At 35.0% G+C, this 23,256-nt stretch overlaps 2 protein-coding genes across 2 annotated transcripts in view; one reads left to right on the forward strand and one right to left on the reverse strand.

The window, feature by feature from the left end:
• LOC133189532 (nuclear pore complex protein Nup160-like) overlaps window positions 1-5,491 on the reverse strand; it is a 24,269-nt gene extending 18,778 nt beyond the window's left edge. The window contains exons 1-5 of the mRNA XM_061324889.1: window positions 5,394-5,491; window positions 1,480-1,576; window positions 1,053-1,260; window positions 445-670; window positions 114-192 (exon numbers count right to left, since the gene is read on the reverse strand). Coding sequence (XP_061180873.1) covers window positions 114-192; window positions 445-670; window positions 1,053-1,260; window positions 1,480-1,576; window positions 5,394-5,484 — 701 coding nt within the window. The 5' untranslated portion in view covers window positions 5,485-5,491. The remainder of the gene's footprint in view (window positions 1-113; window positions 193-444; window positions 671-1,052; window positions 1,261-1,479; window positions 1,577-5,393) is intronic.
• A 3,473-nt stretch (window positions 5,492-8,964) lies between these two features.
• Window positions 8,965-18,965, forward strand: LOC133189533 (zinc finger protein 292-like). The gene is made up of 14 exons (XM_061324890.1): window positions 8,965-10,144; window positions 10,429-10,535; window positions 10,705-10,854; window positions 10,984-11,073; window positions 11,308-11,486; window positions 14,385-14,577; window positions 15,063-15,243; window positions 15,336-15,632; window positions 15,726-15,770; window positions 15,899-15,985; window positions 16,258-16,362; window positions 16,595-16,753; window positions 17,416-17,603; window positions 17,817-18,965. The coding sequence occupies exons 1-14, from the start codon at window positions 9,028-9,030 to the stop codon at window positions 17,973-17,975; spliced, it is 3,057 nt and encodes a 1,018-aa protein (XP_061180874.1). The 5' UTR covers window positions 8,965-9,027; the 3' UTR covers window positions 17,976-18,965.
• Window positions 18,966-23,256: the final 4,291 nt, after the last annotated feature.

Below are 23,256 nucleotides of genomic sequence, written 5' to 3' on the forward strand. Positions count from 1 at the left end.
TTTTACTACATACTCATATCACAAACTATGAATATAGCCCCCTCCTGGCCTTACTGGACAAATACATATTTGTTGTTTTTTTAATTTTAAGACTGACAACACTTTTGACAAACCTCATGGCTGCAGGCACCAATCCTGTCCAAAGCTTCTGCATCATGGAGGACTTAGAGAGCTCAAACTGCTGGACAATCCCTGGGACATAAAAAAAAAAAATAGAAAGCCATTGATCAATATCCAAAATTACAGAAAATATTATTAAAAGAAACATACATGTATATTCTCATGTGGCAAAAATCTTGACTACCCAATTGATAAAAAAGTACTATCAAAATCTATGACAATGACACACTTTATCAGCAATTTTCCTGACATTAAAACACACTGAAGATATGGATTTACATCTGAAAATAAAAAAACTGCAATTCACACGTATTTATCCTTTACCTTGAACATTAAGGGGAGGCATTTTTATTAGGAGGATACTCCCCTCATTACTACTGAGGACAAACAAAGCCTGACCCTCTCCGTTCTGGGCTGAAGCTGCGCCTTGAATTTGGGATGAAAAATTCCCTCCATGGTTCAGTAAATATTTATTCCAAAGACCTTCTAGATCTGATGCATAACTGAATATTGAAGGAACTGGATGGCTGCTCTGGGTATACCCAATGTTCTAAATAGGGAGATTAGACATGTCGTCAATAAGTTTATTATGATCATTGCTTTATACTTGAAGATACATGTAGACTCCATAACCTGAAATTACCTGGGAGTAAATCAGACTAAATCTTTAACAGAAAATGAATGTACTGGTAGTTAATAATATCGGCATTTATTAAAAAAATCAAGAATTTCAAATTCCAAAACAGAGAATGCAAATGTCAGATATCATGGGCCCCAAATAAAACCCTTCCTGTCTGACAAATCTCCCCCTATTTACATGTCATACTCGGTTCTACAACTACAAAAATATGTTTTCATTTGCATGGGATTATTTATTTTCAATCAGCATGAATTCATACTTATACATAAATATTAATTGTATTGCTACTTACATTTTTGAGGAGTCTGCTTGGATGGGGAAACACCAGGCGATGTACGCTTATAGCAGTAACGACCAACACTACAACATTTCCATGGGACTCATGAATGGAAATGCCTCCTATAATCTGTGTGTCATGGAAGTGAAATCTGATCTGTGAACCCCCCAAGTTGTAATCCAAACTTTCTTCCACCAGCTCTAGAATGTTACTAGTTGTCCTCCTAATTATTTAAATGAAATACTTTATATTTTTCCCTTGTTTACATAGATTTACATATACTATATATGTATCTCTGTTTTACAAATGAAATTGTCAAGCTCATGTTAATGTGAAATTTTCACTTTAATAAGAATCTGTTGACATTTTCCCTGGTTTCTGTTTAACATTATTTCTACTTCCTTTTGTCTTACTGAACTTATTCACTTCTTAATACACATACCAGTAAATGAATCTGTTTGTCACTCCACCCTCTGTGTATGCATAGCCACCACTGCTGTCTGGTACTTTGATGTCCTGCAAGGTGCTGACTGATGCCACTATAACATAAGACTGAATTTACACTTTTTTAGTTTGAAACAACAATTCTTTCTTTCTTTTTAGACAAAGTTGTAACCAAGTATTGTGCAATGGAAAACTGCTTGTCCTGGCTGCAAAACCATCAAACAATGGCTATATCTGGCAGAAATTTCTAAAATATTGGTTTGAATTGTGAATACCCCCCCCCCCCCCCCAGTTTCAGTGAACAATTTAATATTTGAACCAAGAGCACACAGGCACTTGTGTCATATACAGTGCACCCCCTACTTTTTTTCTTTCCACAAGGTACCTAACTCAATTTCAGACACCCCAAATTGAAACTCTTATTTTATCATTAAATTATCATTAACCCAGAGACTTCAGAATGAAAAGCTCAGTAGTCTCTGGTTTTATCCTACACTATAAGCATGATAAGCCTAACCTGAAGTTGATGTATCTTCTATAAAGTCTTAAAATGTGCTTAGAAAGGAGATGGGTGGACATGACGAGCAATAAGCCTATAGTGTGACAAACATGAAAATGAAAAATTAAATTTCAATTGTATCAAAATTTTCCTTGATATTTCATCTAACATTAAAATATACTTTATGTAAAATCTCTACAATTTGCAAAAATCCCTCAAAGATCGAAATTATTTACCTGTGAAATATTAGACACACACTAAAGCGGGCAAAAAGAGTCATTTTCTCATACTATAACACTATTTTTCAATATGAGTGGGTCTTCGCTCCACCTTTTTGAAAGTTAATCCTCAAAGTTTGCATAAAAATATACATTTTTTGGTTACCAAAAATATGGAACAATGACCCACTTTACCTTAAAAATATACTTTTATGACATAACATTCACATCTTTTCGAGAAATACTTCAAGTCCATTAGGTCAAGGGTCATATCACAAACATGATTTAAATGCCACTGTTCGTCAGGACTTGTTTAGTCTAGTGGTTAGCATGCTAGTCTCGAAAGAAAATGATACTCAGGATTTTTATTGCTAGGATTCAAATTCCACGAATACCATATTATTTTTTTTAATAAAAGAATAAATTTTGCCGAGAAAATTTTCCTCAGAAAAGTTTTGTTTATCATAATTTCATAAATTTCAATAATGAGAACTTTACTCTAAATATTAAATTCACAAACTGAACATGATTTTTATACTTCTGAGTTCTGAAGCTATAGGCTTTCTGCACGCTATGTTAGCCCATTTCCTTTTTGAGGAATAAATGAGTGGTTTACAATAAAGAGGTTTAGCACTTCTTCCTAAAAATTAAAATAAAAGATTATAAGGTCAAATGTCATTTTTCATTATTCTATCTCCATATAATTGTAGATTCTAAATGAAATTTGCTTCAATACCTTCTGGATTTCATAAAATCAAGTTATATGTACAGCCTACCTCACACAGCGATCTGTGACTCAATGGAAATAATCTAACCTGACAGCAAAGATGAATTTTCAGTTAGGAAGGATAACTCCTATCTATAACCAGTTTCGTTGTACATATATGTACTAGTATAGCATAACATAGAACATCAAAAAAATGTCGTGCATTTAAAATAAACTTATTCACTATATATGATATTATCCATAAGCAGATGTTGCCATTAATTAAAGTAATGAAAATGCATAGAACATACCTAACGTGAAAATATGTTATGTATATAGAACAAAACTATAAACAACAGGGAGGTAATCAAACATCAAAACACCGCTTCAATATAAAGTACAATTCGTTTTTTATCATACCGGTTTTATATCATACTTCTTTTTTTATCATAGATATCTGAAACACAAAACCATTTCTTAATAATTCATTATAAATTTTGTCTGTTATTATCATAGGTAAAATTATACACTTCGCTTACTATAATAGAAAATGTCCGTCCGTAATATTTTTTTCACACCTTTTCACTCTTGGGACAATCAACAAAACAAAAGATAACACCTATCTACACCTGTGGTTCATGCACTGTCGCTTGTCTATACACAATGGCTTGATTTTCATTTTGAAATTTGCCGATAGTGAAAGACTGGGGATATTAGTCACACTTCAGTGCACTTACCTGAGCGATTGACAGGGAGTCTGTTTATTTCAAGAAGTACATGACAGGATAACACAAACTCTTTTTTTTCATAACTTATTTTCTTCTTATGTTAATCCTGAATTGTACGTTCGTAATAAATACGTTTTACCAAACGTGTTGAAACTAAATTTAGTGTCAATATTAACCCAAGCTTTCTTACGCTTGGTGTCAGGATCAATGTTCATAGTTAATTACATTTACAAAACTACCCGATTAATTAAGAAATAATTAAGTGAAATTAACTCTTTCACCAGTCTGTCCAAGCGGCTTTGAATGCATATGCTCATCAGTGTTTCAATTAATTTTACTTATACAGCGACATTAAGTGTAAATAGGTAATTTTTTTATGTTTACTTTGGATGAATAAAAGAAACAATTTGAATGCATGCTTTGTTGCTGTGTTAATTTATTTAATATGTGACCCCCCCCCCCCCAAAAAAAACCCGAAACGAAACATTGGTAATTTGAATTGACCATAAATTAAAAATGAAAGTAGATCAAAATAAACAAGATGGATGCCAAGGGATCTAGAAGATTGAGTTTGAAGCGTATTAAGCTTTATTTAAGTGAATTTATTTATAATAAAAGGTTGAAACAGTAAGTAAATATTGTGAAATGATATTTCAGTTAACTTGTATTTCAAATAAACCTAAAAAATCGAAATTATATGTAACGTAAGATGTATAATACATCCAATAATTTACACAAACGTCGTATCGTCAGCCGTCCGACATGAATTTCAGCCGACTATGGTTATTATAAAAGTCGCTTATTATAAAGTTTTGGCCTGACAAATAAACTATGATAATAAACGAATTGTACTGTACTTAAAAAATGAGTGACAAAAATTGCTTCCTCTGTTCAAACTGCGATTTTGCATAAAAACATCTAATTATATTTGGCAACTTTTTATCAGTGATGCAACTTGAAGCAGGCAGAAATACCTTTGCAAATAATTTTTTTCTGTTTGACGAATTCATAACACATGCGTTTAAATTGTTTTTTTGTTAACATTTCAAGTTATAATTGATTAAATCTTAGTAAAAATAGCTTTCTATGAACCTACAGAAATTATATTTACCTTGTTCGGACAATGTCATACACCAAGGGAAGTGTTACAACTAAAATTCGCGACACGGTGTATTCTTGTCAACTCACGAGCAAATAAAATCAACAGGTCACAACTTCCGCTAAGTTAGAGTTATCGTTCTTTGCCTCCCCCTAGTGTTCAGTAGAAATGCTAAGAGGTTTGATGAAGGACGTGTGCATAACAATTCATTAGAAAAGAAACAAGTATCTTGAAGTGAACTATGTCTTGTTCAAGTAGGTTAATGAAGATGATCGACAAATTAATGAAATACGAGTTTGAAGTGGGGGTGTCTGAAATTGAGTTAGGTACCTTGTGGAAAGAAAAAAAGGGGTGCCATGTATAAGAAACAAGTGCCTGTGCAATGCTACTCGTCTTCAATGCATTCATGATTGTTAATGCTTTTCCATGTTTGTTTGTCTTCCGATGAAAATATTTTGCTTTTCATTTGGACTGCCTTGAATTAGTTCTTTCCAAAACAAAAAACCCTACATGTTGACTAATCAATCATACAGTACTTTTCTACACTGAAAATGAAACCTAGGCAAGAGATAATGCCGGGAACTATTCACACCGACTCTCTTGAGAATATCAACAAATAAATCAATTGACCAAAGTAATTAATATCTGAATGATTGTATTACCTGTATTGATGTGACATTCTTTCCATTTTGACCCTGAATTCGAGGGAACAACGACTTCTCTGAAAAATCTTATTCTTGAGTTTTCCGCCATGAGGAAAGTAATGCACCTCGAACCCGATTGAAATTTCGATTCAGTACGAAAACACCAGAAATACATTTTATAACAAGAATAAAATTATATTTTACGGGAATTTTATCATTTTTTAAATATGAAAAATGTAAATAAATAAATAAATAAATAAATAAATAAATAAATAAATAAACTCTTCCTCTTTGTCTCTCCCACTTAAAGTAGTGACCATAACCAAGTTGTCATTTTATTTTTTCACAATATATTTTATACAAAAAAAAATACTTTTAAACAAATATTGCAGTGTTATTTGTTGTTGCTCCTTATTCGTATACAGTATATCGCATCATAAAATGCATATAATTTAAAATTTAACTATAGCAGTTTGACATGTTTGAGATGAGAAATGCTTGTCAAAACCTAAAATCTCATACAGGCCCGTAGGAAACAATTTCAGTTGGGGGTGGGGGGGGGGGCAGCAATACATTTTCAGTTGGGGGCACTATCAACTACCAAAAATTCCTCGAGAAGCAAAAAACAAACAAACAAACAAACAAAAAACAAACAAAAAAATCATCAGACGTTTTTATTGAGGGGGCACAAGTATATAGTAGGCTATGTTTTCAACAGTCCCAAAATGATTGGGGGGACCCCCTCCCCCCATTCCTACGGCCATGTCATATATACATTCATTCGTTTATACTTCACATTTCATTCGAAAGACATTCAGGCGCGTAGCTGCCTATACGCAAATACGCAAGTGCGTACACATCATTTTCAGAAAAAAAAGAAAGAAAGAAAGAGAGAATTAATCGGAGAAAAAAAATCTCAGTACCATTCAACAAATATTCGTGTTTCAAATTATTCTGTGTCATACTGTGTCGATTTAAATTTTATATTATCATGGCTGTATAATAAAATTTGAAATCTTTTATTTAATAACTGCAAAATCCAAATAACTCATTCATTATTTTGTCATTGTTCTATCATACATTGATATTTTTTAAAAAGATCTTTGAAAGCTTAAATTTCAGCCACATCGTTGAATGCTATGATCTACTAGTGTGATTTACGATATTTTTTTGTTCATGGTTGAAATTTTGTATACGTGTTTTTAACATTGAAAATTATATGATACCAGTTAATATATATCGGTTAAATTTTTAGCCTCAATTATATGTACAATAAGTTTCCATGGAATATTAATTTTCGTTTAAACAATAAATATTACTATGTCTTTTATTTGCTAAACAAAAACTGAAAATGAATGAAATATTTGGTAAAACTCCGGAGCTTCTGGGCCCTCACCAGCAGGCACGTAGTATCAGCCCCCCCCCCCCCCCCCCCATTCACAACTTATTCCCAAAACCTAACCTTTTACTATTGGAAATGTACATTGAAAGGGTGGACCCCCACTCTTTGTTGTACCATTGATAAATCATGGTAATTTATTAATAAAAATTTGGTTTGTGAAAGTTGGACACCTCCTCCCCCCTCAACAAACACACATACACACACCCTCACACACACACACACACACACACACACACAAGAAATAGGACTTTTTAACAATCTTCCTTTTTCGTCCTTGCTTGTCAAAATTTTTAAAGTTGTAATTTTTTCCTGGCTGGCAAAAACTTTATAACGTGCCTGACCAGAGCCCTTGAACACTGTTGGGGGGGGGGGGTCAAGACCCCCCACCCAATCCCCTGCCGTTCTCTGCGTACACATCATTTCAATTCTGGCTACGCGCCTGACATTCCTTGGAAATTTATAGCTTCATGTAGGCCTCTGTTGCACTGTTCTGAAATTTTAAACCTATGATCAAATGGCCGGAAAAGAGGGGTGTACGCTGATGAAAATGTAGTTCAGGGACCACCGCCGAAAAATGCGTAAGCTGTTAGCATAATAATCGGCAGATCATCGTTTCAGAAAATTAAAGAAATAAAATAAAAAGAAAATCATCCGAAACAAAACCAGATTCTGTGCGACTCAAAAGCATATTTCATGAATATGTGGTCTTCCCGCAAGACACGTCTATTCGTCTGCACACTTGCTACTACTTCAGTGTGACCACTCGAGGTCTTTTCAAACAAAACAGTCTGTCGTTGCATCTCAGGATTTTTATTTCGTTCCTGTTCTGTTTTAATTTATTCCAATTTTTAAATTATATATGCATAAATAATCTTTGCGAGTGAAATTAATTGCATTCTATTTGTTAAGGTGCTCTTTAATTTTCTTGTATTTCTCTTTAATTTTCTTGTATTTCTCTCAACCCAATAAATCGAAATATCAACGGAAGTTGCTGTTTAGTCAGCATATATCAATTTAAAGAAATCTAGACTTATTTTTCATGCGCTTTTAAATGAAACGAGGAGCAAATTAAACGTAGGGGGGGAAGGGGGTTTTCTCTTCACTGATATTTGTTCTTGTATAGAACTTCACAGATCTGTCGAAGGGTGACCTACACAGAATTTCTTGAAAAATCCATTTTGAGATACAGCAACCGCATTTTGATAAATTACATCACAAAATAAACTAGAAATAAATCCACAGGACATGAATGCCCCGTCCAGGGTTCATAATAGTAATGCAACATGAAAATTTGTATTAGTGAATGAAGTTTGATGAAAATATCTTGAATAGTTTCTTTAAAACTGAGTTTTATACACAAAAAATATGAAAAAAAAAAGTAAAGTCAAAGGTTAAGGAAAGGTCGAGGTAAAAGAAATTGGACATAATTGAAATTTTCACCAAATTATATATGTAACAGTGAATAAACATACATAAAATACCCTAAATAGTTTTTTTTTAAACTGAGCTAAACATTTTTTTTTAAAAGTGAGATCAAGGTCACAGGGAAGGTCAAAGGCGAACATATTTGATGCAGGTGAACAGATTTCACTAAAATGTATATATTAACATATTAAGTTTGATAAAAACATCTTGCACAGTTTCTTTGAAATTGATCTAAACACAAATAAGAAAAGTGAGGTCAAGACTAGAGGAAAGGCCAAGGAAAAAAAAAATGCTGATATAGGCCTAGTTGAAAAGATCTCATCAATATATGTATCGACATATGAACAGGGACCTATATACTATAGCAAACTTAATTCATATCAGGGACCTATATACTAACTATACTAACTAGTATATAGGTCCCTGATATGAATTAAGTTTGATAAAAATATTTTGAATAGTTTCTTAGAAACTGAGTTAAACATGCACAGATTTAAGAAAAGTGAGGTCAAGGTCAAAGTCAAACATTTTTTGAATTGCCCTATCCAGCATAGCCTGAAAGTCTATAAGGTTTCACCTTGATAAAAATATGTTGAAGTTTCTTTCAAAAAGTGTGACAGATGGAAAGACGGAAGACGGACATGACAAACACTATACATGCCCCGGCCATACTCATATCGTGGCATAAAAAAATGAATACTTTCCCGCCATTTTAATTTGCACATGATGTTACGAATTTTACACCATATCCGGTGACGTCAGGGTACCTTGCGCTCTGAACTGTAATGGCGAACCCCATAAGAAATACGTGAATGGGGCTTTGACATGTCGAATGAAGGGGGTCTAGTGAACGTAAAACATGGCGGCCCCCAATGTAGTACACATGTGCCGGGTCTGGATGTAAACATAGACCTACCAGATGCGTTCTCAATTAAAAACGAGCTTCTCACGGAAGACCAACTTGTTGAACATCAAAAAGGAATACAAAATGGCGACAACTTACAGTTTCTATCATCGCCATCGGACGTAGATTTAGATAGTTACGAAAGGGCTGTAGTTGAAAACAATACAGAATGGTTGAAGTCGCGATGCAGAAATATAGAGGCTATAGATTTTGACATTCCAACAAGTGGCAACGATGGAATTGAATTGTTCGGTACATCGCTATCGGACACGACAGATTTGCCACTATGTGCTGAGGGATCAGTCCTTCCATTGGAAACGTCAAGTTTGCTGCTGGGAGGGACAAATGGGTCCCTGTTGTCGACCGCAAGCTCTGGAGGAATCTCTGGGTCTAATTCCAGTATGGCTTCTATATTTTCTCAATCCCAGTCTACTGGTTGCAGTACAAGTATTTCGGAAAAGGATGTCTCAATATTTGAGGATAAAAATAACATGTTAATGACTTCCCAGGAACTTGAAAGTATGCCTGACAGGGGATTAGAGTTTGAAGCTTCAGTAGGCCCAAAGAGTTCCAACTCGGACATTTTCTCAAAGTCAACCACTGACATTACTTCATCTGTTTCATTATTAAAAAGCAAGACTCAGCAAGTCACTAAACTAGCACAATCAGTTGGTGCTTCGAACAGTGCAATAACTGTAACTAATAGTAAACTGAATGTGGTTCAAGTTCAGCAACCCATGAACATGCATACTGTCGCACCAACAAGTCTCACATCTGGCACTTTACAGATTGTGCCGAATCAGCTCATCACCATTCAAAACCCAAAAACGGGTGGAAATAGTGACAAACAGGCCCCAGAAATCAAGTTTGTACCTGTACAGAATACCACTCAAATTCTAGTGAACACCAGCCAGGGGCAGCAACTCCTGCACATCAACTCCAATCAGCTCCCTGGGAGTGATTCCATGACGAGGCTTGTACCTGTCAATCAGATGGCGAAGAATGTGGACAACTCTAAAGCCCAACCCATTCAAACTGGTGAATAAAAGAGCATCATGATTAGTTTTATAGTGATTTATTGCAAATTAAGGATACAGGAAGAATATTATATTTATAGACCTTGTGTTCATATTTTTTTATCACTTGCAATTGTTTTGACTACTATTTTTGGAATGCATACTTTACATAACCAGGTTCCTGAATGCAATATTTACTGATTAGAAAGATCTCTCCATCTATGCAGTATGTGTAGAGTGGTGTTAGTACATAGAAGATATTGCATTGCAGAATACATATTTATTATGATTTCCCTTATTTTGCAGGATTCCTGATTTTGCCAGCTAACCCAGGAGGAAGTACCATTCTAACCACAAATTCTGGTGAAGCAGGGGGTCAGACGATGATAAACGTGGACAACTCCATTACAAAGGTAAGCAGTAAGCATACATCACTAATAATCAAGGCCACAATGGACTAAAGAGGTAAAATTAAGTTTCATGAATTTAGTTATAGATGTACCCCTACTAAAAACAAACTCTTCTGAATTAAAACTCAACTATTTCTTCTGATAATGTGACATGAAATGTATGTTCTTGTAGCCTCCCATGTTCTTGAAGAATCCCACTGGAGGGCCCCACAAGTGGGTGTACATGTACCTTTGTACTCATCCAGGATGTGACAAAATTTTCAGGAAGCTTTCAAAAATGAGGATACATCTGATGAGTCACACAGGGGAAAGACCTTTCAAGGTAATTACAAAAAAAGTGCAAAAGGGGGGGGGGGGTGTTGGGGGAGTACAAGGCACTGAGGAGCAAATGAGAATTTAAGAACATGTACAGTGTCACAACTATTGGTTCATACTACATATTTGTTTACAGTGTAGCAAACCAGGCTGTGATTGGGCATTTACTACGTGTTACAAACTTAAAAGACATGAAGAATCTCATCAAGGAAGGAAAGACTTCCAGGTATGCCGTTTGTCTTGTGTTCTCATTTTAGATCATATTTAAAGGTTTAAGAGTCAGTCTTGATGACACTGATTTATAGTTACTACCAAAGCATAACTTTGCACCATTTGTTTTTGCATAGCTTTTTCCATAGTTAAATTTTCAAATGTTTAGAACTCTGCTTAATGATTACACCAAATAGCTGATCTAGCTCTAATTTTAAAGATGTAGCTTTATTTATATTTTTTTTTTCAGTGCGACTACCCAGACTGCGGTAAGAGATTTGCTACATCATATAACTTGAAATCTCACAAGAAATCTCATGAGAAGCCATGTGAGCCTTGTTTAGAACCAGGGTGTAACATGAAATTTCCAAACCGTAGACAGCTGAACCTTCACATGAAAACACATAATGGATCTGAAAAGAAATACAAGTAAGCATGAGGTTTTACAGTTGAACTTCGGTATCTCGAAAACCGATATCCCGAACACCATGGATATGTCAAAGTGATTTGGAGGTCCCAACCACTTATTCCTTAAGTATTTTACCCTCGATATCTTGAATCCTTGGATATCTTGATTTTTTTGTTCTTGGTCCCATTGAGTTCAAGATAATGAGGTTTGACTGTATATGATGTTAAAGTTAATGTATGTTTGTATTAATTTTCTGAATAGGGTTGACTTTTAGAAAGCATTGCAAAGGAAAACAAAATGGCAAAGTTAAGCCTCTAAACTGGTAATTATACCCCACGCAACAAGTTGCGTGAGGTATAATGTTTTTGACCCGTCCGTCAGTCAGTCAGTCAGTGTGTCAGTCAGTCAGTCAGTCAGTCAGTCCGTCAGTCCTGTTTTTTTGTCAGCGCAACTCCTCATAAACCGCTGCACAGAATTTCGTCAAACTTTGCAGATATTTAGGACACAATGTGTAGATGTGCATATTACCAGGAAATTCCGATTCCTTTATTTTTTCTCGGAATTTCGGCACTTTTCAACTTAGATTTTTGGCCATATCTTGAATATGGAGATGAACAGTTTGTCAGCGCAACTCCTCATAAACCAATGCACAGAATTTGGTCAGACTTTGCAGATATTTAGCACACAATGTATAGATGTGCATATTACCAGGAAATTCCGATTCCTTTATATTTTCTTGGAATTTCGGCACTTTTCAACTTAGATTTTTGGCCATATCTTCAATAGAAAGATGAACAGTTTGTCAGCACAACTCCTCTTAAACCGCTGCACAGAATTTGGTCAAACTTTGCAGATATTTAGGACACAATGTGTAGATGTGCATATTACCAGGAAATTCCGATTCCATTATTTTTCTGGGAATTTCAGCACTTTTCAACTTAGATTTTTGGCCATATCTTGAATATAGAGATGAACAGTTTGTCAGCGCAACTCCTCTTAAACCGCTGCACAGAATTTGGACAAACTTTGCAGATATTTAGTACACAGTGTATAGATGTGCATATTACCAGGAAATTCCGATTCCGTATTTTTCTGGGAATTTCGGCACTTTTCAACTTAGGTTTTTGGCCATATCTTGAATATAGAGGTGAACAGTTTGTCAGCACAACTCCTATTAAACCGCTGCATAGAATTTGGTCAAACTTTGCAGATATTTAGCACACAATGTATAGATGTGCATATTACCAGGAAATTCCGATTCCTTTATATTTTCTTGGAATTTCGGCACTTTTCAAGTTAGATTTTTGGCCATATCTTCAATATAAAGATGAACAGTTTGTCAGCACAACTCCTCTTAAACCGCTGCACAGAATTTGGTCAATCTCTGCAGATATTTAGTACACAGTGTGTAGATGTGCATATTACCAGGAAATTCTGATTCCATTATTTTTTCTGGGAATTTCGGCACTTTTCAACTTAGGTTTTTGGCCATATCTTGAATATAGAGATGAACAGTTTGTCAGCACAACTCCTCTTAAACCGCTGCACAGAATTTGGACAAACTTTGCAGATATTTAGAACACAGTGTGTAGATGTGCATGTTACCAGGAAATTCCGATTCCGTATTTTTCTGGGAATTTCGGCACTTTTCAACTTAGGTTTTTGGCCATATCTTGAATATAGAGGTGAACAGTTTGTCAGCACAACTCCTATTAAACCGCTGCATAGAATTTGGTCAAACTTTGCAGATATTTAGCACACAATGTATAGATGTGCATATTACCAGGAAATTCCGATTCCTTTATATTTTCTTGGAATTTCGGCACTTTTCAAGTTAGATTTTTGGCCATATCTTCAATATAAAGATGAACAGTTTGTCAGCACAACTCCTCTTAAACCGCTGCACAGAATTTGGTCAATCTCTGCAGATATTTAGTACACAGTGTGTAGATGTGCATATTACCAGGAAATTCTGATTCCATTATTTTTTCTGGGAATTTCGGCACTTTTCAACTTAGGTTTTTGGCCATATCTTGAATATAGAGATGAACAGTTTGTCAGCACAACTCCTCTTAAACCGCTGCACAGAATTTGGACAAACTTTGCAGATATTTAGAACACAGTGTGTAGATGTGCATGTTACCAGGAAATTCCGATTCCATTATTTTTGCCTTAAGAGTTTTGCCTTTTATTGAAGAAACTTTCCAGCTAGGTAATAAGAAACTCCACTGGAATCAGCTTTTTATAATGAAATTCTATGTGAAATATTTTATGACCTTAAAAGACCCCTATTGATTTTGAGATCAAAATATTAATGGTTTAACACAAACACACACTCACACACACACCATCTTCGATAGTTCTCTCCCCCCCCCCCCCCCCCCCCCCTTCAAATTGGTGTGCTTTGCCTTAAATAATTTCATAAGTACAGTATATAAACAGATTCATATGACTACATCATAATTTTGTTTCCATCAATTATTTCAATGTGTAAACTGTCATGTGTTGGACATGGACTTACACTCATTAACAAATCGAAATCACTGAGGAATTTAAATAACAGTTTGTCAGCATAATTCCGGCACTGAATTTCCTGAAACTTTGTAGGTATTTCAGAATAATGTATAGATTTGTATATTACCAAGAAATTTTGATTCCATTATTTAACTAGAAACTTCAGCCCAGTTAAATTTGTAACATACAAAGATTTGAATGTCCTTATATGCAAGAAGTTTTGATGTGATGATTTTTTGCAAGTAATTCCCCTTTTTTGAATTATACTGTGTATTTAAAATGCACTATGCCATTCATTACGTGTTGCATTGTCGAGTTTTGGGGAAGCGTGGGGTATGTGAGCTTGCTCACTTTTTCTTTCATTTTAAGTGTGTAATTTTAACTGTGATTGGCTTCATTTTTAGGTGCCCAGTAGATGGCTGTGACAAGACTTTCTTCTCTCCTCACTGTATGGGGTCACACCCACGTACACATCAACAGGACCGGGATTTTCGGTGCAATTATGAGGGCTGTACCAAAGTGTACTCCACTGCCTGTCGCCTCAAGCAGCATATGAGATCTCATACAGGAGAAAAACCTTTTGTCTGTTACTTTGAAGTAAGTTTTTTCTCATATTGCATTAGTCTGAAGCATGATTTGCAGATTTGTTGTTGGAATTTTTATGCCCTGAGATTGAAGATTTGCGTTTATCAAACAGATCTTGTTTTCCGTTAGAAAATACATGTCTTTATGGTTAAATTTCTTAGGAGCAATTTTTATGACTCAGTGAATTTTTAAAACATCAGAAGGTTATAACTTTGAAGATGGTAATCTGAAAGCTTTGAAGAGTTTTACAGTATGTGTTGGTCTTGTATTGTAAGAGTTATTATCAAAAGCTGCAAAAAAAACCATGAGTCCATCACCATAATAATAAAATTTCAGGACAATACAATAGCTGTTTATAATAGAAAGACTTGGAAGACATCGCGATATTGTGAAAGTTGAAAATGGGAACATACATGTAAATATGTCATGGTTCTCAAGAAATTCAGAAGTATGTCAGTGTGCAGAGTACATTTAAGTAATTTCTTTTTCTGAAATAGAATTGTGGATGGGCATTTACTACTGCCAGTAAATTGCGTCGACATCAAGCCAAACATACAGGACTGCGTAAATGGAAATGTCCGGTGGAAAACTGCGGCCGAGCTTTCATGAGGTCAGAGCACCTAAAAGGTCACATGATTACACACAGTGGGAAGAAACCATTTTCATGTCCTGTTGAAGGTAAGCACATTCTTAAGAAACTTTCATTCTGTCTAGAGTTTGTATGATTTTGAAAAAAAAATTGTTAGAATTGAAAATGCATTTTCTAACAGGATGCACTGCAAAGTTTGTTGCCAAAACAAGCCTGAAGGTTCACATGAATCGGCATGAAAATCAAAAAGTGGAGAAGATAGCGTATCACTGCCCTATAGAGGGATGCATGAAGAAGTACTTTTTAAAGTCCAAGCTGCGGGAACACATGGTTCAGAAACACTTAAGCAGTATTTCCAGTAATGGACAGGTCACTCAACTGGACCTGGAGCCACTGCTGGGGGGAGAGTTACAGGACATAGGAATGATGACCTCAAACACAGATGCCAAAACTGTCATCCAGACAGTTCAAATCAACAGTAAGAAGATAAACAACAGAAAAAAAAAGATTGTTATATACATAATCAGAAAACAAAAGTGAAAGTTGAACTTTTAATGATGCTTATTTGTAGATCCAGGAGGAAGCCAAAACCTAGAACAGTCAGTCCAGGCAACAGGTACTCAGTCAATATCAAAGAATTGACAAATACAAAATTGCATAAAATGATGAATTAAGAATTAAATTGGAGGACTTTTTGAAAAAAATTCAAATTTCTGTTTCTTACTATTGGTAATATTTCAACAGAACCAAAGACTACGATGGCTATGCTGACCATTCCTGCATCAGAGCAAATGACCATTGACCCATTAGAATTCATCACCAATCCCGCAGGTAATTCAACATTTAATTGTAATGCATGCACGTGCATATAAAGATACCAGTTCTTAAAATTTTTTGTAGTTTCTTTCACGGCAGTTTATTGGTGTACTTTGGGGAGATGTCAATGTTTAAAGTATTTTGTTGTAAAGAAATCTTGATATCTGAATCGTTTAATTTCTTCTATTCTTTGAACTTTAACTTTCTTTCATTTACATGAAATTTCCACATTATGATAAAATAAAAGTGATGCTCAGCACAATAATTGAAGAAATTTATTGTTTTAGATTCTTCTGGAGAGATTCCACAGATCAGCCAGGCTGTTCTGAATCAGCTGATGTCGGGGTTAGAGAAACCGGAGCCAACAACCAATCAAACAGCCCCCCACACTCGTAAGATTTCAGAAATAGACGGGCATATTTATTACCTTAGCTCCAACTGTTTACTGAAATTAGTTAAAAAAGGTTAAAAATGATATTGATATTTGCATGCTTTTTTATGTTTTTTTTTTGTTTAAAGGATTTATGTGTTTAAGAGTAAAATATAAATCAAAAATAGAATTATGTCAAATGTAATATGCATGTAAAAGTCTATAATCTCTATCGTTATTACCTCTATCTACAGAAAGCATGGCTGGTCCAGTGGTATTGGAGAATAACAGTGGATCTGCGCGGACTGATTACCTCAGTAATCACAACCTGAGCTATCGAGCCAGACAAAGGAGACAACTCCTGAAGGAGAAAACCTCCACTGCTGTAGAGAGTCAGGACTACACAGACCAGGGTAAAATAAGCCTTCTCATTTACTTATAAAAAGGGGGAGTCGTAAAAAACTATTGATGGAAAATCATGTCTTCCATCTCACACTAGGGGGTTTAGATATTTCTGCCACAATTATTTTAGGGCCCTGCATGAAAATGAAGGAGCTCTATAGGAATTACATTGTCCATCTTTCTGCCTGTCTGTCCATCAACATTTTTATTGTGGCGTGAAAACTCATACCAACTCAAACAGTTTTCAACAAAATGTCTTTCAATTTTGTACATATTTTACTACAAGAGCAACTTAATATTTTCAAATTTGTACAGAAGTACTCGACTATAAGATCAAGTCACTGATAGAACTGTCTGTATGTATGTTTGAATGTATATCCTTGAAATTTTTGTTGCAGTTCAATAACTCGGTTTTCAATGCAACATTTTCAAATTTTACACAGTAGAACTTTACTGTAAGAGAACGACTTTGCCCTTAGTGGGGCCCTCTCTGACTGTGTCAGTTTTCTAGTCCCTTCAGTTTTAATTGCTAAGTTGATATACATTGAGGTATTAAAACCTGAATCTAGGAGGATGTGTAAACAATGTATATGGTAATGAGTTTATTTTGATCAAAATTTAAATTGAGAATTGTAGCAACCTTTTTAATACATGTACAATATTTATCTTGTAGAGAATTCTGAAGAGAGTTTGCTGGCACAGGCTTCGTCAGTTTTCCTTTCTCCCGAGGAGGCGCCATCTTTCAGTGCCTCCGCAGACCATGTGACCTTCAGCCCCCCGGCTGACTCCCTTTCCTCCCGAGGGATCACCTTTAGGGACCCCGAGACAGGGGTCATGTACGTACAGACACAGCTGTTACAGGTCAGTGTACCATACCATTATCTCTATCATCTACACTCTGATATAAAAATTATCTGGATCAGAGAACTTTGACACTTTCTCTAGGGGTTTTGCATAATATAAACTGGAAAATAAAATCTTTCAGATTTAAAAAGGCATTTGCATTGCTAAGTAGTAAAAATAGTAATACCCTTCGAGTGAGGCATCAAGAAGAATATTTTTTTTTTATTTCAGGATGACCCTCCTAGTACAGTTACAGATTTATATTCAGATGAACAAGTGTTGGGAAGTGAAATTTCAGATCTAACTGATAATTCTTCCACTAGTCTAGACCAGTCAATTCAAGATTCAGAGTTTACAGGGTCAACTATCAACTTTCAAGACCTCCATTAACCAGAGAGATTTAAAGGACTTGAATGTTCACCGGATATTGTAGACAGTGATTTGTTATTGTGAAACATACTGCATATCCATTGCCTGTTGACTGTGCTAAAGAACATGTTCATCTATGTGGTGCAAGATGTAACAGTATTTTACAGGGATTGATATGTATGCAGAATGTCTTGTCCAATGTTATTTTACATTTCTGCATGCAGATCAGCAATATAGGGCAAATACTGGAACTTTTTGATTTTTTTGTTTATTTGATAGAATTTAAGTGAACTTTATCCATTTGCTTCCAAAATGTGCTCTTCGAACAATTTCAATCTCTGAGGACATAATACATAAAAAGTACAATATATACATGTAACAAGGTCTGTGTTTACAGTTTTATATCAAGTTTAATTCACATACTAGGACTGATTTTTTTTTAATAAAGTACTATGACATGCATAAAAGTGCTATAAAAAAAGGTAAGATTTGCAGAAATTCAAGCAATGTACAGTATATAGAGCTGCTTGCCTGCATTTATTATTTTCAATACTATCTGCTTTAGGTAATCGTTGTGCATTATAAGAAGTTTTATTAAATGTCGGTATAAAATAAAACAAGTTTTACTGAAAAAAAACCTTGCTGGCATATATTGTATTAAATCTTGCTTTATCCAATTGAATCTATCAAACAATTTAATGCTCCGTCCATCTAGAAATGCTGCTGTATTTTTCCAAAATAAACAAATACTTCTAAATTTAGGCAAAAATTTCATTTCAAAGTTCTTCACAAATTCTATAGATATTGGAGGAGGTGAAAATATAGGAAATTGACACAGAATTCCATTAGTTTGGACTTATTTTGTGGTAGAGTGGATTACTTTTTGAGTAGTGTTAATAGGCCTCTATTTTTGTCCGTTACTCAATGATGTTATACAGCAATGTCTGTGTGAATATTGTAATTGCTTGTTGTTAAATTGTTACTGTAATAAAATCAGTAAAGTACTAGTTATCTTCAGTTGTACCTGAGCTGTTATTTCATACTTGATCACTCCTTCAGTACTAAGTTCAGTTGGATATACATGTACATTACTCATGTGTCCTTGCTCAAATAGGGAATATTATACAATTATTGCATGTTCGTGAGGGAAATATGAAGATTTATTCAGCCAAGGAAAATCATATTCCCCGAGGGCTTATGGATAAATCTTCATGTTTCCCGAACATTCATGCAATAAATTGTTTATTATACCGAAACAAGCAAAAACTTTAAAAATAAACATAAACTTTCAAATTCAGCACCGCTCTTAAATTCACTTTCAATTTTTAATGTAGTTTTACTGAAACATTTTACAGAAGTCCAGCAACAATTTTGTGACGTAAAGAAGGCTATTGTGACGTCTACCGTATATACTCGCCTATAAGTCGGTCCACCTATAAGTCGGTTGTATTTTTTGAGGTTATTTTGGAGGGATTTGCCATTGACCCGCTTATAAGTCGGTACAACTTTTTGCCAGAATCGGTTGACATTTTCAAATTAATGCTCTAATGTTTAAACCTGGTTTCGATTAATATTTTTAGAAATGACGCCGATATTTAAATTTAAATCATTAAGAAAAATACATAATGCACACTTAAGATAAAGTTATTAAAATATGTAAACACTTGTACTTTATGTATAATCTCAGAATACATAAATGATATGATATATCCAGACTTTGTTCAACGATAATTGTGGGAAATGTTTATTAAATACTACATTTCGCCGTCCAGAAAAATACTAACCTTTTTATGACTCGCCTATAAGTCGGACATGGAGTTTTGAACCAAAATTTAACTCCCAAAAAACCGACTTATAGGCAAGTATATACAGTACATGTACTACTCTCGGGAGTTTTCGTTCAACGAACGATAACTATTGCGGGAAAATGCATAAGGTTTCCGAAGAGGTTGAATATGATGAAAAGCATGACGACAGGGAAATATTAAGTTTTATGGCCCTGTCACGTGATAATCAAGAACCAATCAGATAGTGCATTGTATAGAATAATTATAATGAGGTATAATAAATAATTTTATTATACTTTCATGTTAAATAGTCAAATTTGATTGGCTTTAAAAACATTGGTTAAAAAGTAGTATTACCCTACCACATGCATAAACCAAGCCCTCCGGGTAACATTACATAGCAAATGTTGAAAATGCATGCAAGATGAGGGGTATTGGTATAAAAATTGTTAACTGCACAGAATGTTTTTGTGAATGGTTCACCGTGACCTTTTCTTTATATGCATGCTGAATACATTCGGTATAATAAAAAAAAAATATTACTTGTTTTTTTATGGTAAATGTGAAATTGTTATCCCTTCAAAGCCATTGTTGACCTCGCCTTCCCCTCGGTCAACAATGGTTTTCGTGGGATAACAATTTCATGTTACCCTGAAAAAAAATTTTTTTTAGAAGTTAAGATTGACCTTTAATTCTCATCTTTCTACAAGTTTGCTTGGTGGCCAAGTGAAGAAGCTTATTTGATTTTTGGGTCAAAAGTCAAGGTTATAGTAGGTTTTAATTTCTGGGCACAATCTGAGGGGTTCCTTTTGAAATATCAAACTTGAGTCAAAAGACAGAAATAAACCTTGACAATGACTTCTAATTAAACAACTTGAAGCCTGCAGCTTGTACAGCATTCTTTTTACATATAAAAAATGAACGAATTTTGGGAATTTTATAACTAAATTAGGGCAGTTTTTGACATTTACATGGATTCACCTTTGCAACTTGAAAAATACTTTCAAGTACAGAAAGGGCGTCTTGATACATTAGAACTACTTGTCAACTGCTTTCATTGCATAATCTAAACAAGAACTACAAATTAAATTGACACTGCTTGAGTAGGAATATAAAAACCATAAGTCTCTGACGAGATTGTAGCTCTACTGGTTTGTACTTATAACAAAGGAAGAGAAAAGTAGCCAATCGACTTGAAACTTTGCAACAGCAATAAATGGAATAATGATCCTTGGTTGTCTCTTTTTATGGCAAGATTTAATGCAATCAGACTAAAACTGTAGGAGGAGTAGCCTTATAAAAGAATTTGACAGAAATTTCAATTTTAGTAACCATGGCAATGTCATACATTAAAATAGACAATTATGTATCTTGATGTAGACTCCTTGCATTTCAAGTTATATTAAAATCATATTAAACTGTAGGAGGAAGTATTTCCAGAAATTTCTATTTTAGTAACTATGGCAAAACGGTTGATTGAAATCAAAAACAGTTATACAGATTTATTTATCTTGGTGTAGTCTTCTTGTGTGCCAAGTCAGAAATCAGACAAACTGTAGGAGGAGTAGCATTTTGAAAGTATTTCCCAGAAATTTCTATTTAGTAACCATGGCAACACCGTTTATGGAAATCAAACACCGACATACAGAATTATGCATCTTGTGTAGTCTACTTGTGTGCCAAGTTGTATTGAAATCAGACCAAAACTGTAGGAGGAGTAGGGTTTTGAAAGTATTTCACAGAAATTTCTATATTTAGTAACTATGGCTACTTGTGTGCCAAGTTATATTGAAATCAGACCAAAACTGTAGGAGGAGTAGTGTTTGAAATTGTTTACAGACAGACAGACGGACGGCGGACACCTTACTATCACAAAAACTCTTCTGGTCTCTGACCAGTAGAGCTAAAAATTGGATCAAGTTCACTACCCTTGAGCACTCTGGATTAAGTATGAGCCCAACTGAGCCAAGGGGAGAGAAAATATGTTCTGAACAAGGATTTTACACATTTTTTTTAAACATGACCTTTGATTGAAAAACTGGTTAAGTTCATTGCACACCTATTACCAAAGGCCACTCTATAGATGAAGTTTGAGACTATCTGGGCGAAGGGGAGAAAAAATATACTCCTGACAAGGTTCTTCGACCTTGATTTTGATCTAGATAATTGGTTCAAGATTATGCATACCCTCCATCCATTGGCACTCTATAGGTCAAGTTTGAGACTGACCGAGCCAAAGGGAGAGAAAATGTACTCTGAACAAAGATTTTTACACTGAGGTTTTTCAAACAGATTTTTTATACCAGAAAATTGGTTCAAAAAACAAATCACTGCACACCCACTCTCTACTCATGGGCACTCAAATGGTGATGTTTGGGCTAGATGGGCCAAGGGTTTTCTAACCTTGACCTTTTACCTAGAAAATTATTATCAAGGTCACTGCACACCCTCTATCCAAGAGCACTCTATGGGTGAAGTATGAGCTAAACTGGGCCAAGGAGAGAGAAAATATGCTCTGAATAAGATTTTAACACAAGTGGTTTTACCACCTTGACTTTTGATTGGAAAATTGATTCAAGGTCACCTGCTACCCACGGGCACTCTGAATGAAGCATGAGCCCAATTAAGACAAGAGGAGAGAAAATATGCTCTGAACAAGGATTTTACAAAGAGTTTTTTTTTTACCTTGATCTTTAATTAAAAATTGGTTCAAGGTCACTGCACACCCGTTACTCATTGGCAATCTGTGGGTGAAGGTTGAGACTCTCTGGGTCAAGGGGAGAGAAAATATACTCTGGACTAGGGCTTTTTTAATTCAGTGATTTTTTGACCTTGACCCTTCATCTACAAAATTGGTTCAAGGTCACTGCACACCCGTTACTCATGGGCAATCTGTGGGTGAAGGTTGAGACTCTCTGGGCCAAGGGGAGAGAAAATATGCTCTGTACTAGATCTTTTTTAATTCAGTGATTTTTTTACCTTGACCCTTCATCTACAAAATTGGTTCAAGGTCACTGCACACCCTCCACCCACAGGCACTCCATATTTGGGCTAACCTGGACCAAGGGGGAAAGATATATGCAATCTATTGGTGAACTTTGAGCCTGACTGGGATAAGTGGAGAAAATATGCTCTGGACAAATGAAATTGGATGGACAGACAGATTGAACACTAGTGCACCCACACAATGGGCCCTAATTAGGAATTTAGGGCAGCTGGGCAGTCCGAGTCTGCCAATTCTCAGTTTGTACTTGATAAACAGGTGCTAGGTGGCTACATGAAAAAGTCAAATGTCATCAATAATGTGAATATCAGTACTAGTTCAGAATTTGAGAAATAATATCTGTACATTACACATTGAAAGGTATTCTCTGGTTTGTGTGCTCTTCATTCAAATCAATCTAGATGCCAGATATAGTGATGTTTCTACAAACTATATTGGAAAGTAATATATCTAAATCACATAGTGTTGTCAACAAGTACTAGGTTAAAGATGCAAGTATCAGTTAGTAAAA

This window comes from Saccostrea echinata, unplaced genomic scaffold, assembly GCF_033153115.1.
Source record: "Saccostrea echinata isolate AGI-Se365-2 ecotype Australia unplaced genomic scaffold, CSIRO_AGI_Sech_v1 ptg000019l, whole genome shotgun sequence".
NCBI classification, from domain to species: domain Eukaryota; kingdom Metazoa; phylum Mollusca; class Bivalvia; order Ostreida; family Ostreidae; genus Saccostrea; species Saccostrea echinata.